Here is a 15,206-nt window from a genome sequence, read left to right on the forward strand (position 1 = left end):
AAGCAAAATAGGCCAATGGGAATGTGTGCGTACTTGTGTGTTTACTGATAATGAGTGTTCTGAACTGTGAGGAGTTGGAGTTGTATTACCATTTACTTTGCTAACCTTGCCTTTTGTAATTGGCACCTTTCCAATTAATAATTTATACTCCGTACAATATCATGTGTTATTTGATATTTTTTCTGTTGTAAGTTGTATGTTTTATCTTTCGTTTAGATTTAAAGCTCTTCAAGCTAGTTTTGAAGTTGTTTCATTCGTATCGAGTGACTTCGCCAGAATTTCGGTTTAAAATATGATTTGCTCTTGATTGCGTTACAAAACACAGATATTTGTTTTTTTCCAACCATCCCTCGCGTGTTTGCCGCTTTTCCTGTCTCTTCTTCAACTCTTTTTGTCTTGTTCATATTAATTACTTCCCTTCTCCTGCTCTTTCGCTCTTATACCCTTTCTTTCACTCTCCTTCGCCTTTCTCTCTCACACGCTTTCCTGCTCTCTTTCACACTAACTCTATCTTTCTCTCTCCCTCCCTTCTGTCTCGTTCACCTTTCATCTCTCTTTCACCCTCTCTTCCTCGCTCTCTGTTCAGCGGGTGTGTCGGGGTCACCTGTTGCGTCGCCATGGCGTCCAGGAGTGCATCCTGTTGGTCACTCAACGCATCACCAAGTACCCTGTCCTCATCCAGCGTATCCTTGACAACACCAAGGGTGAGAAAAACACCCCGTTGATACGAAAGCAGGGGCGAGGGTGATATATCAAAGCCCTCCTCACTTTAGATTGAAAGATATGGTTGGGGGCAGCAAACAGTTATGTGGGGTGTAAAAAAATGTAGCCGAACTATGCCAGCTTTTTATATCATGAGGCAAATTAGTTCCTCGGGACTAACTAAAAGCACAGGGTCTTTAAAGTCAATGGCGGAGCATGGTAAAAATCAGCACTACTAATGATATGTCTAACCACCTTATATCCCCCCCCCCCCAGACAATGAAGAGGAGGCCTCCTGTCTGACCCAGTCTCTGACCCAGATCAGGGAGCTACTTAGCTCAGTGGACCAGCAGGTGCTTTATTCATCCATTTATAGTTTGATTTACTCAAGTTATCACTGAGATCAATTCTGACATGAACCAGCACCTGTTAGTCAGATTGAAATAAAAACGCCATTTTGACTTTCCACACTTTATCTATAAACCCGTCCTTTTACTATGAGAAAGTTACAATTACACAGTCCAGAAAATGTATTGCACACTAGCACTATTGTGAACCAGGGTTGTGTTCATTAGGGCACGGAACCGGGTGATTCTCAGTCCATTTGCTTCCAATCAGTGCCTAATGAACATGACCCTGCTGTCCAGGTGATGGAGCTGGAGCGGACTCATCGGCTGCAGGAGATCCGGGCCAGGCTGGACCCACGGGTCGAGGCCAAGGTGAGGGACGGGGGCCTGTTCAGGGGAGGAGAGTTGCTCCGCAGGAGACTCATCCATGAGGGAACGCTGCTCTGGAAGACCCCTGGGTCCAGGCTCAAAGGTGTGTGTGTGTGTGAGTGGAAGTGTCTGTGTGTGTCAGTGGAGGCTGAGGACAGGGACTTTGTAATGACTTGAATGGAACAGTATCAAACACATGGTAACCAGCCTCCACTAGCTTAATTTGTCAAATAAGTTTGTACAGTGCCTTCAGAAAGTATTCATAGCCCTGGACTTCTTCCACATTTTGTTGTGTTACAACCTGAATTCAAAATGGTTTAATATCTTTCTTTCTCGCCCATCTACACACAATACCCCATAATGACAAAGTGAAAACATGTTTTTAGAAATGTTTGCTAATTTATTGAAAATTTAATACAGCAATATCTCATTTACACAAGTATTTACACCCCTGAGTCAATACTTTGTAGAAGCACCTTTGGCAGCGATTACAGCTGTGAGTCTTTCTGAGTAAGTCTCTTAAGAGCTTTGCACACCTGGATTGTGCAACATTTGCCCATTTATTATTTTCAAAATTCTTCAATCTCTGTCAAATTGGTTGTTGATCATTGCTAGACAACAATTGTCAGGTCTTGCCATATATTTTCAAGTAGATTTAAGCCAAAACTGTAACTCAGAACATTCACTGTCTTCTTGGTAAGCAACTCCCATGAAGATTTGGCATTGTGTTTTAGGTTATTGTCCTGCTGAAAGGTAAAATCATCTCCCAGACTGAACCCGGTTTTCCTCTATGATTTTGCCTGTGCTTAGCTCTGTTGTTTCCCCAGTTTTTAATGATTACAAGCATACCCGTAACATGATGCAGCCACCCATATGCTTGAAAATATGGAAAGTGGTACTCAGTAATGTGTTGTGTTGGATTTTCCTCAAACATAACACTTTGTATTCAGGACAAAAAGTTCATTTCTTTTCCACATTTTTTGCAGTATTACTTTAGTCTCTTGTTGCGAACTAGATGCATGTTTTGCTATATTTTGTATTCTGTACAGGCTTCTTTCTTTTCACTCTGTCAATTAGGTTAGTATTGTGGAGTAAATACAATGTTGTTGATCCGTCCTCAGTTTTCTCCTATCACAGCCATTCAACTCTGTAACTGTGTAGCTGTTTAAACCATTGGCCTCATGGTAAAATCCCTGTGTGGTTACCTTCCTCTCCGGCAACTGAGGTAGGAAGGACGTCTGTGTCTTTATTTTGACTGGGTGTATTGATACTCCATCCAAAAGTCGAATTACTAAATTCACCATGCTCAAAGGGAAATTCAGTGTCTGCTTTTTTAAATGTTTACCCATCTACCAATAGGTGCCCTTCTTTGCGAGGCATGAGAAAACCTCCCTGGTATTTTTGGTTGAATCTGTACTTGAAATTAACTGCTTGACTGACCTTACAGATAATTGTATGTGTGGGGTAGTCACTCAAACGTGGTAAACACCATTATTATGCTTACTCCTGTCCTAGGCTTGCCATAACAAAGGGGTTAAATACTTATTGACTCAGCTTTTTTTGGGGGGGGGGACATAATTCCACTTTGACATAATGCGGTATTTATTGTGTGTAGGACAGTGACAAAATATCTCAATTGAATCCATTTTAAATTTAGGCTATAACACATCGACATTGGAAAAAAGTCAAGGGTTGTGAATACTTTCTGAAGGCACTGTAGGGGATGGAACTATCCCCAAAACATGTTGCTTACTCATGTTTTAAAGGAGGTTTTTCTTTTGTGTGTGTGTGTGTGTGTGCGCATACGTGTGTGTGTGTGTGTGTTTTTAGATGTGCAGGTCCTGCTGATGACAGACATCCTAGTGTTCCTACAGGAAAAAGACCAGAGGTTCATCTTCCCTTGTCTAGTAAGCACACACACACACACACACACACACACACACACACACACTGACAAATACATCAAACAAAAAACACTTGAATATAGAGAGACTTGTTTCGTCACAATTGAATATACTATATGGAAGGTCAGGGAATATAGCAACTACCCTTATTTTTCTCTCTCTTTCTCTTTTCAGGACAAGTCTCCGGTCCTCTCCCTGCAGAACCTCATGATTAGGGAGATAGCCAATCAGGAGCGAGGGCTCTTCCTCATCAGTGACTCCTCTCCTCCGGAGATGTACGAGGTCCATGCTGCCTCAAAAGATGACAAGAACACCTGGATACGCATCATACAGCACACTGTCAGCAGGTATATACATAAACACACATACACACACACACACACAGAGACACACACAAACTGCTCATATCCTCACTATCTTTTCTGTCTCTGCAGTTGTCCTTCCAGGGAAGAGTTCCCACTCATAGAGACTGAAGACAAGGCCCTTCTGAGACGACTGAAAGGTCAGCAATGAACACACACTCATACAGATCTATATGTAATGTAGGGATGGCAAGATTGCGCCAACATACTCGGCGGCCCTATTTATTACTTTATTTGCTCGGGTCGTTTATCTTCTGGACATTAGATCGCCTATAAAAGTCACCATAAATTCGACTTCCCAGACCTTGATCTCTTTGTTTTATATTCTGGATAATTACTTGATTTTATTATTTGTGTATTTGTGTTGTATTCTACTGCACTGTTGGAACTAGTAACATAAGCGTTTTGCTCTACCTGCTATAACACCTGCAAATCTGTGTACGTGGCCAATACTTTGATTCGATCTGATGTAGGTATAAACACACTTGTTTGCACATAAGAAGTCTGTTTCACTTCTTCTCTACATGACCCTCTGTCAATCTGTCTTCCTCTCTACCTTTCTCCATCGTTCTTTCTCTATCAACCCCTTTGACCATCTCCATTCCTTCTTTTCTCTATCTACACGTCTCCCTTTCAAGCTCTATCTCTCTCTCTCCACCTCTCACTTCCTCTTCACCCCCCCTCTATCTCTCCCTCTCTCTACATGGTGCCTACAGTACAACGTGCAATTCTCACTCTGTGTAGGAGGACAAGTGTGAAGCCTGCCTCCTACTCAATCCCAGTGGAGGAGCTCGTCAAACTCTATCTTTCCATCACAGCTTTTCTGTCTCTCAATTTCACTATCTTGGACTCTCATCTTTCTTGCTCACTTGTACATTCTATTCCTGCACTTCTTCTTTTGTTTTTCTCTCCCTTTGTCTCTCCCTCTTTTCTCTCTCCCTTCTTCCTTTTCTCGATCTCTCACTTATAGCCTACATCCAACTGAACAATGTGTGAATATGATTGCCCCCACTGTTAAGTCAAGAGGTCTTTAAGAAGAGCATCAAGTCAGTCTTTCCCTCTCTCCCCCTCCTCTTTCCCTCCCCCTCTCTTACTCCCTTTCCTTCCCACTTTCTCTTGACTCTTTGCTTCTTTCTCCCTACTCCATCTCTTTCTTTCTTTCCCCCCCTCTATCCCCCACCCCTCTCTACCCTACCCATCTTCCTCTTTCCACTTTCATCTCTCCTTCCAGCGGACATCCAGCAGAAGGACCGGGAGGTGCTGGAGCTGCTCCAGGAGCGGGTCACATTGTTCTCGGACCTGGCTGAGGTGACGGGGGGTCAGGAGGTCATGCTGCCGGGGGGCCCCAACTCCCGGAACCTGTTCCGGGCCGACACGCCCCATGCGCCACTCGGCGAGAGATTGCTCACTGATGCCATCGCAGAGGGTGAGGGGTTGGTGGGGGGAGTGGGTGGCAAGGAGAGGGGGTGGGAGCAGAGTGAGGGAGAGGGGGCGATATAGAGTTAGGGCAAGGGAGAGCAAGAGTGGTAGAGCGCAAGAGAGTTGTTAAAGGACCAGTGCAGAAGTTTTTAATATCAATATCAAATAATTTCTGGGTAACAATTTATTACCTAACAGTTTTCCATAAAAATTGTCAAAAAGCAACTAAAGTTGGAAAACTGTTAGATGTCTGCGGATCTACCTAATTGGTGGGTCCAAATAGGAAGCATATGTAACCTGAAGACTAGCTGTTGGCAGAGAGCTCTGGAACTCTCGTTGTTATTGTTATCTTGACTTATATTGCCTGGTGATGTTACCAGGAAAGCCACAACTCCACCTATGCAAAACCTGAGGTAAATTGTATTTTCAACTAGCAACTATCAAGAAATAACACTGATCAAGTTTGTTCACACTTTTACAGTTTAGTTTCATCAGCTGTTGTACAATATGATACAGAACACAGGAAAAACAGAATTGAGTGCACTGGGCCTTTAAGCAAATTTAGAGAGGGTTAGACTGGAAGAGAGGAGAAACAGGAAAATATAGAGAGCGTGATAAGAGGGAGCGCGATATATGGAAATGTTGAAACAGAGAGGAGAGCAAGACTAGAGAGGAAAATAAGCAGACAGGAGATAAAGATGGAGAAGCGCAAATAGCCTGTTTAAATGCAGAAACGCAACTGCTACTGTGCTTTCCACTTAACTGACTGCAACAATACTTCAAAGTTGAATTATGGTAGCTATGAAATGCCTTGGCATGTTTTCAGTTGTACTTGGCAATGCACTTAGTCTAAGCATCAACTGTCGCTATTCCTTTACTCAATATTCTACGGATGCATGTGCAATGTGTTGCCACAAAATGGCTACCAGGTGGTGGTGAAGTTGCCAAACATGCCATACATTTTAGACGACTGACTTCAAAGTTTCCTTCATTACTTGACTTGGAACATTCAAACCGACATTTGAATTGTGTACTGTCTGTACAATTAAAGATTAGAACTTATTTTTCAAAGCCTTCGAGCGACATTTACACAAACAGCAAACTATCAACTCAATCATCACCCAGACATTGATTGACGTGTACAGTTGTCCAGTTCCCTCCCTACATACAGTGAAGATGGCAATGTCTTCAATCATGTGTATGTTTATGAATATCCAATGTCAAATTCGAAGTGGCTGTCAACCCCTAGGCTAATGTTGCTCTCATGGAATGTCATTCCTTGAGCACCATACCATAGAAAGTGCTAAATGCATGTGAAATGTCTTGGGGGGTTCTTTCCATTGAGTCTGGATTCTGACAGTGTACATTTGTTTTAGCTTGCCCGCCCATATGGAAAACAATCATACAAATCAAATAAGAATCTTGTATGGCAGGAGAAGATTATAAAAAAATTAAAAAATGTTTACAAATAATCTGGTAAAATGTTATGTTTTACCTTATATGTCAGTGGTGTACTGTTGAAGTCGGAAGTTTACATACAGTTTGTTTGGACTCATTAAAACTCGTTTTTCAACCACTCCACAAATGTCTTGTTAACTATAGTTTTGGCAAGTCGGTTAAGACATCTACTTTGTGCAAGACACAAGTCATTTTTCCAACAACTGTTTACAGACAGATTATTTCACTTATAATTCACTGCATCACAATTCCAGTGGGCCAGAAGTTTACATACAAGTTGACTGTGCCTTTAAACAGCTTGGAAAATTCCAGAAAATTATGCCATGGCTTTAGAAGCTTCTGATAGGCTAATTGACATCATTTGAGTTAATTGGAGGTGTACCTGTGGATGTATTTCAAGGCCTACTGTCAAACTCAGTGCCTCTTTGCTTTACATCATGGGAAAATCAAAAGAAATCAGCCAAGACTCAGAGAACAATTGTAGACATCCACAAGTCTGGTTCATCATTTGGAGCAATTTCCAAATGCCTGAAGCATGTTCATCGGTACAAACAATAGTACGCAAGTATAAACACCATGGGACCACCCAGCCGTCATACCGCTCAGGAAGGAGACATGTTCTGTGTCCTAGAGATGAACATACTTTGGTGCGAAAAGTGAAAATCAATCCCAGAACAACAGCAAAGGACCTTGTGAAGATACTGGTACAATAGTATCTATACCAACATTAAAATGAGTCCTATGTCGACATAACCTGAAAGGCCGCTCAACAAGGAAGAAGCCACTGCTCCAAAACCGCCATAAAAAAGCCAAACTACGGTTTGCAACTACACACGGGGAAAAATATTGTACTCTTTGGAGAAATGTCCTCTGGTCTGATGAAACAAAAAGGGGACTGTTTGGCCATAATGACCATCGTTATGTTTGGAGGAAAAAGGGGGAGGCTTGCAAGCCGAAGAACACCATCCCAACCGTGAAGCACGGGGATGTCAGCATCATGTTGTTGGGGTGCTTTGCTGCAGGAGGGACTGGTGCACTTCACAAATAGATGGCATCATGAGGATGTAAAATTATGTGGATATATTGAAGCAACATCTCAAGACATCAGTCAGGAAGTTAAAGCTTGGTCGCAAATGGGTCTTCCAAATGGACAATGACCCCAAGCATACTTCCAAAGTTGTGGCAAAATGGCTTAAGGACAACAAAGTCAAGGTATTGGAGTGGCCATCACAAAGCCCCGACCTCAATCCTACAGAAAACTTGTGGGCAGAACTGAAAAAGCCTGTGCGAGCAAGGAGGCCTACAAACCTGACTCAGTTACACCAGCCCTGTCAGGAGGAATGGGTCAAAATTCACCCAACTTATTGTGGGAAGCTTGTGGAAGGCTACCCGAAACGTTTGACACGAGTTAAAGAATTTAAAGGCAATGCACCCAAATACTAATTCAGTGTATGTAAACTTCTGACCCACTGGGACTGTGATGGAAAAAAATTAAAGCTGCAATAAAACAGTCTCTCTACCATTGTTCTGACACTTCACATTCTTAAAATAAAGTGGTGATCCTAACTGACCTAAGACAGGGACATTTTACAAGGAATGTCAGGATTTGTGAAAAACTTAGTTTAAATGCATTTGGCTAAGGTGTATGTAAACTTCTGACTTCCGACTTGTGTCAATAATTCTCAAACATCTCCTTGTGGACCCCCAGCCGAATACATGATGGTGGTCATTTTCCCACATAGATATGGTACGACATATCTGAGACAAAATAAATGAATTAAACAGTATGAGTCATCAATTAATGTTCTAAGAAAAGTGTATGTATGATTATGTAACCTCTACAAAATAAATGCTTTCCTTATAGGTTTCACATTTTTTCTTTAAGTCAACATATAAAAAACCATGGCAATTACTATCTGAAAATACAATATTGGTAGATACATTTTCATTTTCAAGAATGAGTTTCCATGGTAAGAAAACAATAGGCTGGGTAGCACATCCTACTGGACAGTTGATTTATCTAAACATATCCCTTTACTCTCCAATCAAGGATTTTAACCAAGCCCAGCCCAGCCCTGCTTAGCTTTGATATTTGTCACTGACTACTACCAATGTGCTATCGAGAGAATGATTGTTGAGATATAAATATATTACCAGATACTTATTATATTATTTGTTAGATTATTGTACAAATAATCTTCTTCTGCCATACAAGGTTCTTATTTAAATGTTCATGATTTCTTTTTATTAATGTTGTTTTTGTATTTGCTGCCATATGTATTACATAGAAGTTCCAGGTAGAACATGTTTCTATATCTTTTCCTTGTGGGCGGTTCACTTTACGACCAATGGAATGGTCTAAAATGTAAAAACTCGACCCACACTGTGTCGTAGGTGAGTTAAAATGAATGCACCATACATTTTTGTTAAGGCACTAATGATGTGTTGTCTGTCTTTGTGTCTCCCAGTGGATAGGCTGAGTGAGCTACTCCTGGGCTCCACCTTTGAAATGCCTCTGCCCTGCAGTTTCAACGGTCACCCGAACCACACGGGGGCGCTAGTGATCAGTGAGTGACTCCTTTGTGCCATTGATTGACAAGTTGTATAGTAGTCTAGACTCCATAGCACTGTGAGCAATGATCATTGAGTGACCATTGTGTTTGTTTGTAGACGGTCAGGAGGTGGTTGTCAATGGAACGCACGGGTCGCCAGCAGCAAAGGTGAGGTCCTAATAATAATAATAATAATAATATGGTCATTTACTGTGTTCGGCCAGGCTTAGAACCAAGGTCTCCCATGCGCCACAAAGCCAAGCTAAAGTCATGCGCTGAGCTACAGTAAAGCCAAGTCCTTAGCTCGGGAAGCTAACAGAAGTCTTCGGGACGCAGGCAAGATTGCTCATTGTGAGCATGGTTCATGTGTGGGAATCAAATCAAGGTGTAGACTAACAGTGAAATACTTACTTATGGGCCCTTTCCAACTGTACAGAGAGAAAAACATTGAAATAATAGAGAAATTATAACACAAGGAATAAATACACAATGAGTAATGATAACTTGGCTATATACATGGGGAACCAGTACCGAGTTGATGTGCAGGGGTATGAGGTAATTGAAGTAGATATGTACAGTACCAGTCAAAAGTTGACCCAACACACCTCCAGGCTTTGTAAGGGCTATTTGACCAAGAAGGAGAGTGATGGATTGCTGCATCAGATGACCTGGCCTCCACAATCACCCGATCTCAACCAAATTGAGATGGTTTGGGATGAGTTGGAATGCAGAGTGAAGGAAAAGCAGCCAACAAGAGCTCAGCATTTGTGGGAACTCCTTCAAGACTGTTGGAAAAGCATTCCAGGTGAAGCTGATTGAAAGAATGCCAAGAGTGTGCAAAGCTGTCATCAAGGTGAAGCGTGCTACTTTGAAGAATCTAAAATATAGAGTATATTTTGATTTGTTTAACACTTTTTTTGGTTACATCATGATTCCATATGTGTTTTTTCATAGTTTTGATGTCGTCACTATTATTCTACAATGTAGAAAATAGTAAAAATAAATAAAAGCCCTTGAATGAGTAGGTGTGTCTAAACGTTTGACTGTACTGTACATGTAGGTAGGGATAAAGTAACTAGGCAACAGGTTAGATAAACAGTAGCAGCAGAGTATGTGATGAGTCAAAAGAGTTCATGCAAAAATAGTCAATGCAGATTGTCGGGGTAGCTATTGCTTAACTATTTAGCAGTCTTTTGGCTTGAGGGTAGAAGGTGTTCAGGGTCCTGTTGGTTCCAGACATCGGTACCGCATGCCATGCAGTAGCAGAGAGAACAGTCTATGACTTGGGTGGCTGGAGTCTTAGACAGTTTTGTGCCTTCCTCTGACAACGCCTAGTATAGAGGTCCTGGATGGCACGGTGCTTGGCCCCAGTGATGTACTGGGCCTTACGCACTACCCTTGCGCCTTGCAGTGGGATGCCAAGCAGTTGCCATACCAGGCGGTGATGCAGCCAGTCAAGATGCTCTCAATGGTGCAGCTGTATAACTTTTTGAGGGCCCATGCCGACTCTTTTCAAGAGACGTTGTTGTGCCCTCTTCACGTCTGTGTTGGTGTATGTGGACCATGACGAATCCTTAGTGATGTGGATACCGAGGAACTTGAAGCTCTCAACCTGCTCCACTACAACTCCGTTGATGTGGATGTGGGAGTGCTCGCCCCTACGTTTCCTGTAGTCCACGATCAGCTCCTTTGTCTTGCTGACATTGAGGGAGAGGTTGTTTTCCTGGAACCACACTTCTAGGTGATCAGGCGTACTACCGTCATATTGGCAGACTTAATGATGATGTTGAGGTTGTGCACGGCCACGCAGTTCTGGGTGAAGGTGAACAGAGAGTACACAAGGGGACTAAGCACGCAGCCCTGAGGGGCCCCCGTGTTGAGGGTCACCGTGACAGTGTTGTTGCCTACACTCACCACCTGGGGGCGGCCCGTCAGGAAGTCCAGGATACAGTTGCAGAGGGAGGTGTTTAATCCCAGGGTCCTCTCTCCCTGCCGTCCGGGACAGCTGGTGCTGTCATGCATGGTTTGGGTTGCTAGCCTCAAAGCGATCATAGAAGGTATTTAGCTCATCTGGTAAGCTTGCATCACTGGACAGCGCACTCCTGGGTTTCCATTTGTAATCCGTGATAGTTTGCAAGCCCTGCCACATCCAAAGAGCGTCAGAGCCGGTGTAGTAGGATTCAGCTCCTGTGTTGGTAGCACCATGCTTCAACTAACTGATCAAACGGAAATTTGTTGTGAGAATTATTTACCATATACTTTTTATAGACAGGGTTCAATTCCATATTACACTCTGGAGGTGCCCTAAATAGAAATAGGGGTTTGTACCATCGTTGATATTTGAAGAGGATGCCCGCAGTGATATTTTAGTGCTTATGAGGTTATGGCCCTGATTTGTCATACGAGTGGCACCACAGAGATAAATCAATCCAGTTATGAAGGTTAATTGTGTCAATAACATTGTAGACTGAAGTTCATGGTTAGCTGGCCATTTTACAGTGTCATCATCCAGCTTATTTTAGTCTAAGATTGATGTATGTCTGGTGGCAACAGCCTCAGGTCTGGCATAAGACAAAATGGGTGTAGAAAACATTCCTGCCAACATACTGGTCAACCCAAATAAACAAATATTGAAGATAGATTAGCAGTTCTAGTCATTTTTATGATCGCTTAAAGCTGGGTGATGTTCATTAGAGCAGGGGACCCTTTTAAATTAGCAGTGAGACACCAATTTTTTATTGGTCACTTTGGTGCCAGTGAAATAAATGTAGCTGGTCATGTTAGTTTTTGGTTCACAATGAGCTTTTCTTTTTATCAATATTTATTCAATTGTTTTGCCACAATTGGTATGCAGACCAGGTATTCAAAAGGTTTGGTCCGAAGTCTTGGTTGAATCTTTGCAATGCACAAATCAGTCATCATGCACTGTTTTGAATTCAACTTTCGTTTTCGGTTTCCCCCAAAAACGTTTCCAATTCAAATTTGACTGCAGGGTAGACCTACCTGGCATGATGATTTGTATCAGTCGTGTGGCATTTGTTTTGCAAACTCTGCCATCACATGAAAACTACACTATACATTGTACAGTACAAAAATACCGCTAGCCAAACACAACGGTCTCTTGATAGGTGCACAGTTGAATTAAGGGGAAACTACACACTGGCAGAAATATATCATGATGATTTGTATCAATTGCTGGGCATTTGTTTTGCAAACTCTGCCATCACATGTAGCTTACACTGTACATTGTACAGTACAAAAACAAAGCTAGCCAAACACAAGTCTCTTGCTAGTGTACATTTGAATGAAAGAGCAACTACACCCTCCAAATTATAATTGTTCCCAGACCTCAAAAGTGGTCTCCTGATGTGGTTTAAGCATTGTTGTAGACTAGTTTTTCTATTAACAAAATAAGTGTGATTTTGAGAATGAAAATCGGGATAAATCTAACCGGGAAAACAGAATTTTCCAAAAGATAAAATTGATTTTATAGGGTCCAATAACTGTGGAGTGACTGTTGAAAATCGCTGACAATAACACCCTTTTTGAGATTGTGCAAAAGGTAGATTTTTTACTCCTCTTAACAATCAATGTAAAAATTTAATTTTGTGAATGCAGGGTAGGTCATTATAGGCAACAGACTACATACTCAGCCTGAAAATTAAATATAAAATGTAAATGATGTGCGCATCATCTGCTTTCCCAGGCCAGTATTGTTTTCAATCGGGCCAGTAGCTTTCAGTTGGCACTGGCCTGGTGTGCCACGGGCAAATTCAATGAATGCCTGAATGTCAAGCCATGCAACGGCATTCTACTTTGAAAAATCATCATTAGCCTGGTTCTGTATGGAATGTGTGTACATTATGGAACACAGGTCAGGTCATCATTGGTGTGACCAAATCATGTGCTGGTGCCATCAACTGAAAAAGTTAGTCTTAGAGCCCTGGCCCGAGTGGAAAATTGAAAAAGTTTGAGAACCACTGCATTAGGGCATTTGCAATGTCCATGTAGTCCCTCCCTGTTTCAGTCCGATTTCTGTTTGGTGCCTAATGAATATGACCTTATGTTTGAAGTTTCAAGTGAAGGCGTCCTTTATTCATTTATTCCACTCTGAGTTTTTATAGCTTGACAGCTCTGTTTCAGGCAGTGCCATGGAGTATCCATGGCAACATACATTTTTCCAATCACCATTCTTTTCTTAAGCCTAACTCTATTCTGAAATGTCATTATAATTATAGGAATGTTTCACAATAAAACCCTACTGGTTTCCTTAGAAAAATATTCATAAATTGCTAAAGTTGAAAAGTATTTTGTTAGCAAACATTTTTCACCTCCACCAAAGGAATGGAATTTCTATTGTGATATGAAGCAATGCTATACTACAGTCAATCAGTGAGTAATTTGCTTACTTTAATTCCATTTTAAATCACAATATACAGAAACAAAGTGATATGAGGATCATACAGATATTATGCATAATTTACGGTATTATTATGTTTGCATGAAACAATTTCCCAGGACCGGAATGGGAATCAGGCTGGAGATAGGCCCTCAACTGAGGTACAGTGGTCAATGCACACTGAATCCACACTATCTTATAATGAACTACTGTCACTTTATCCATACATGTCTAACTAGCTAACAGAGAACCTGTTGAAATATTTGGCTAGAGATGGCGAGAGGTTGTGTGTCTGTGTTGTGGAGATCTGCGTGTGCCTGTTTGTGTAGCCTATGAGATAGAGCAAGGTACAGTGCATTCAGATAGTATTCAGACCCCTTAACTTTTCCCACATTTTGTTACATTACATCCTTATTCTAAAATGCATTACATTTTTTCCCCCTCATCAATCTGCACACAATACCCCATAATGATAAAACAAAAACAGTTTTTTAGAAATGTTTGCAAATGTATTCAAATAAAGAACTGATATCACATTTACAAAAGTATTCAGACCCTTTACGCTGTACTTTGTTGAAGCACCTTTGGCAGCGATTACAGCACACCTGTATTTGAAGAGCTTCTCCCATTCTTCTCTGCAGATCCTCTCAAGGTCTGTCAGGTAGGATGGGGACCGTTGCTGCACAGTTATTTTCAGGTCTCTCCAGAGATTTTTGATCAGGTTCAAATCCTGGCTCTGGCTGGGCCACTCAAGGACATTCAGAGACTTGGCTGTGTGCTTAGAGTCATTGTCCTGTTGGAAGGTGAACCTTCACCCCAGTCTGAGGTCCTGAGCGCTCTGGAGCAGGTTTTCAACAAGGATCTCTCTGTACTTTGCTCCATTCATCTTTCCCTCGAACCTGACTAGTCTCCCAGTCCCTGCTGCTGAAGAACATCCCCACAGCATGATGCTGCCACCACCGTGCTTCACCGTAGGGATGGTGCCAGGTTTCCTCTAGACGTGACGCTTGGCATTCAGGTCAAGTTCAATGTTGGTTTCATCAGACCAGAGAATCTTGTTTCTCATGGTCTGGTAGTCTTTGGGTGCCTTTTGGCAAACTCCAAGCGGGCTATCATGTGCCTTTTACTGAGGATTGGCTTCCGTCTGGCCACTTTACCATAAAGGCCTGATTGGTGGAGTGCTGCAATGATGGTTGTCCTTCTAGAATGTTCCCCCATCTCCAGAGAGGAACTCTGGAGCTCTGTCAGAGTGACCATTGGGTTCTTGGTCACCTCCCTGACCAAGGCCCTTCCCCGTCGATTGCTCAGTTTGGCCGGGTAGCCAGCTCTAGGAAGAGTCTTGGTGGTTCCAAACTTCTTCTGTTTAAGAGTGATGGAGTCCACTGTGTTCTTGGGGACCTTCAATGCTGCTTACATGTTTTGGTACCCTTCCCCAGATCTGTGCCTTGACAAGATGATGTCTCGGAGCTCTATGGACAATTCCTTCGACCTCATGACTTGGTTTTTGCTCTGACATGCACTGTCAAAGTGGGACCTTATATAGACAGGTGTGTGCCTTTCCAAATCATGTCCAATCAATTGAACTTACCACAGGTAAACTCCAATCGAGTTGTAGAAACATCAAAGATGATCAATGGAAACAGGATGCACCTGAGCTCAATTTCGAGTCTCTCACCAAAGGGTCTGAATACTTA

General features: G+C 42.1%; 1 protein-coding gene across 7 annotated transcripts in view; it reads left to right on the forward strand.

Annotated features, from left to right (window-relative positions):
* LOC115128500 (rho guanine nucleotide exchange factor 2-like) overlaps nt 1–15,206 on the forward strand; it is a 102,679-nt gene that overhangs the window by 69,731 nt on the left and 17,742 nt on the right. For 6 of the 7 annotated variants that reach the window (XM_029658380.2, XM_029658379.2, XM_029658374.2 and 3 more), the window contains 10 exons: nt 587–704; nt 979–1,055; nt 1,350–1,521; nt 3,249–3,325; nt 3,497–3,669; nt 3,757–3,824; nt 4,916–5,110; nt 9,030–9,128; nt 9,232–9,281; nt 13,632–13,673. In XM_029658380.2, coding sequence (XP_029514240.1) covers nt 587–704; nt 979–1,055; nt 1,350–1,521; nt 3,249–3,325; nt 3,497–3,669; nt 3,757–3,824; nt 4,916–5,110; nt 9,030–9,128; nt 9,232–9,281; nt 13,632–13,673 — 1,071 coding nt within the window. The remainder of the gene's footprint in view (nt 1–586; nt 705–978; nt 1,056–1,349; nt 1,522–3,248; nt 3,326–3,496; nt 3,670–3,756; nt 3,825–4,915; nt 5,111–9,029; nt 9,129–9,231; nt 9,282–13,631; nt 13,674–15,206) is intronic. The other variant, XM_029658376.2, reaches the window with a different exon arrangement.

This window comes from Oncorhynchus nerka, linkage group LG4 (genome assembly GCF_034236695.1).
Source record: "Oncorhynchus nerka isolate Pitt River linkage group LG4, Oner_Uvic_2.0, whole genome shotgun sequence".
Lineage (NCBI taxonomy): Eukaryota > Metazoa > Chordata > Actinopteri > Salmoniformes > Salmonidae > Oncorhynchus > Oncorhynchus nerka.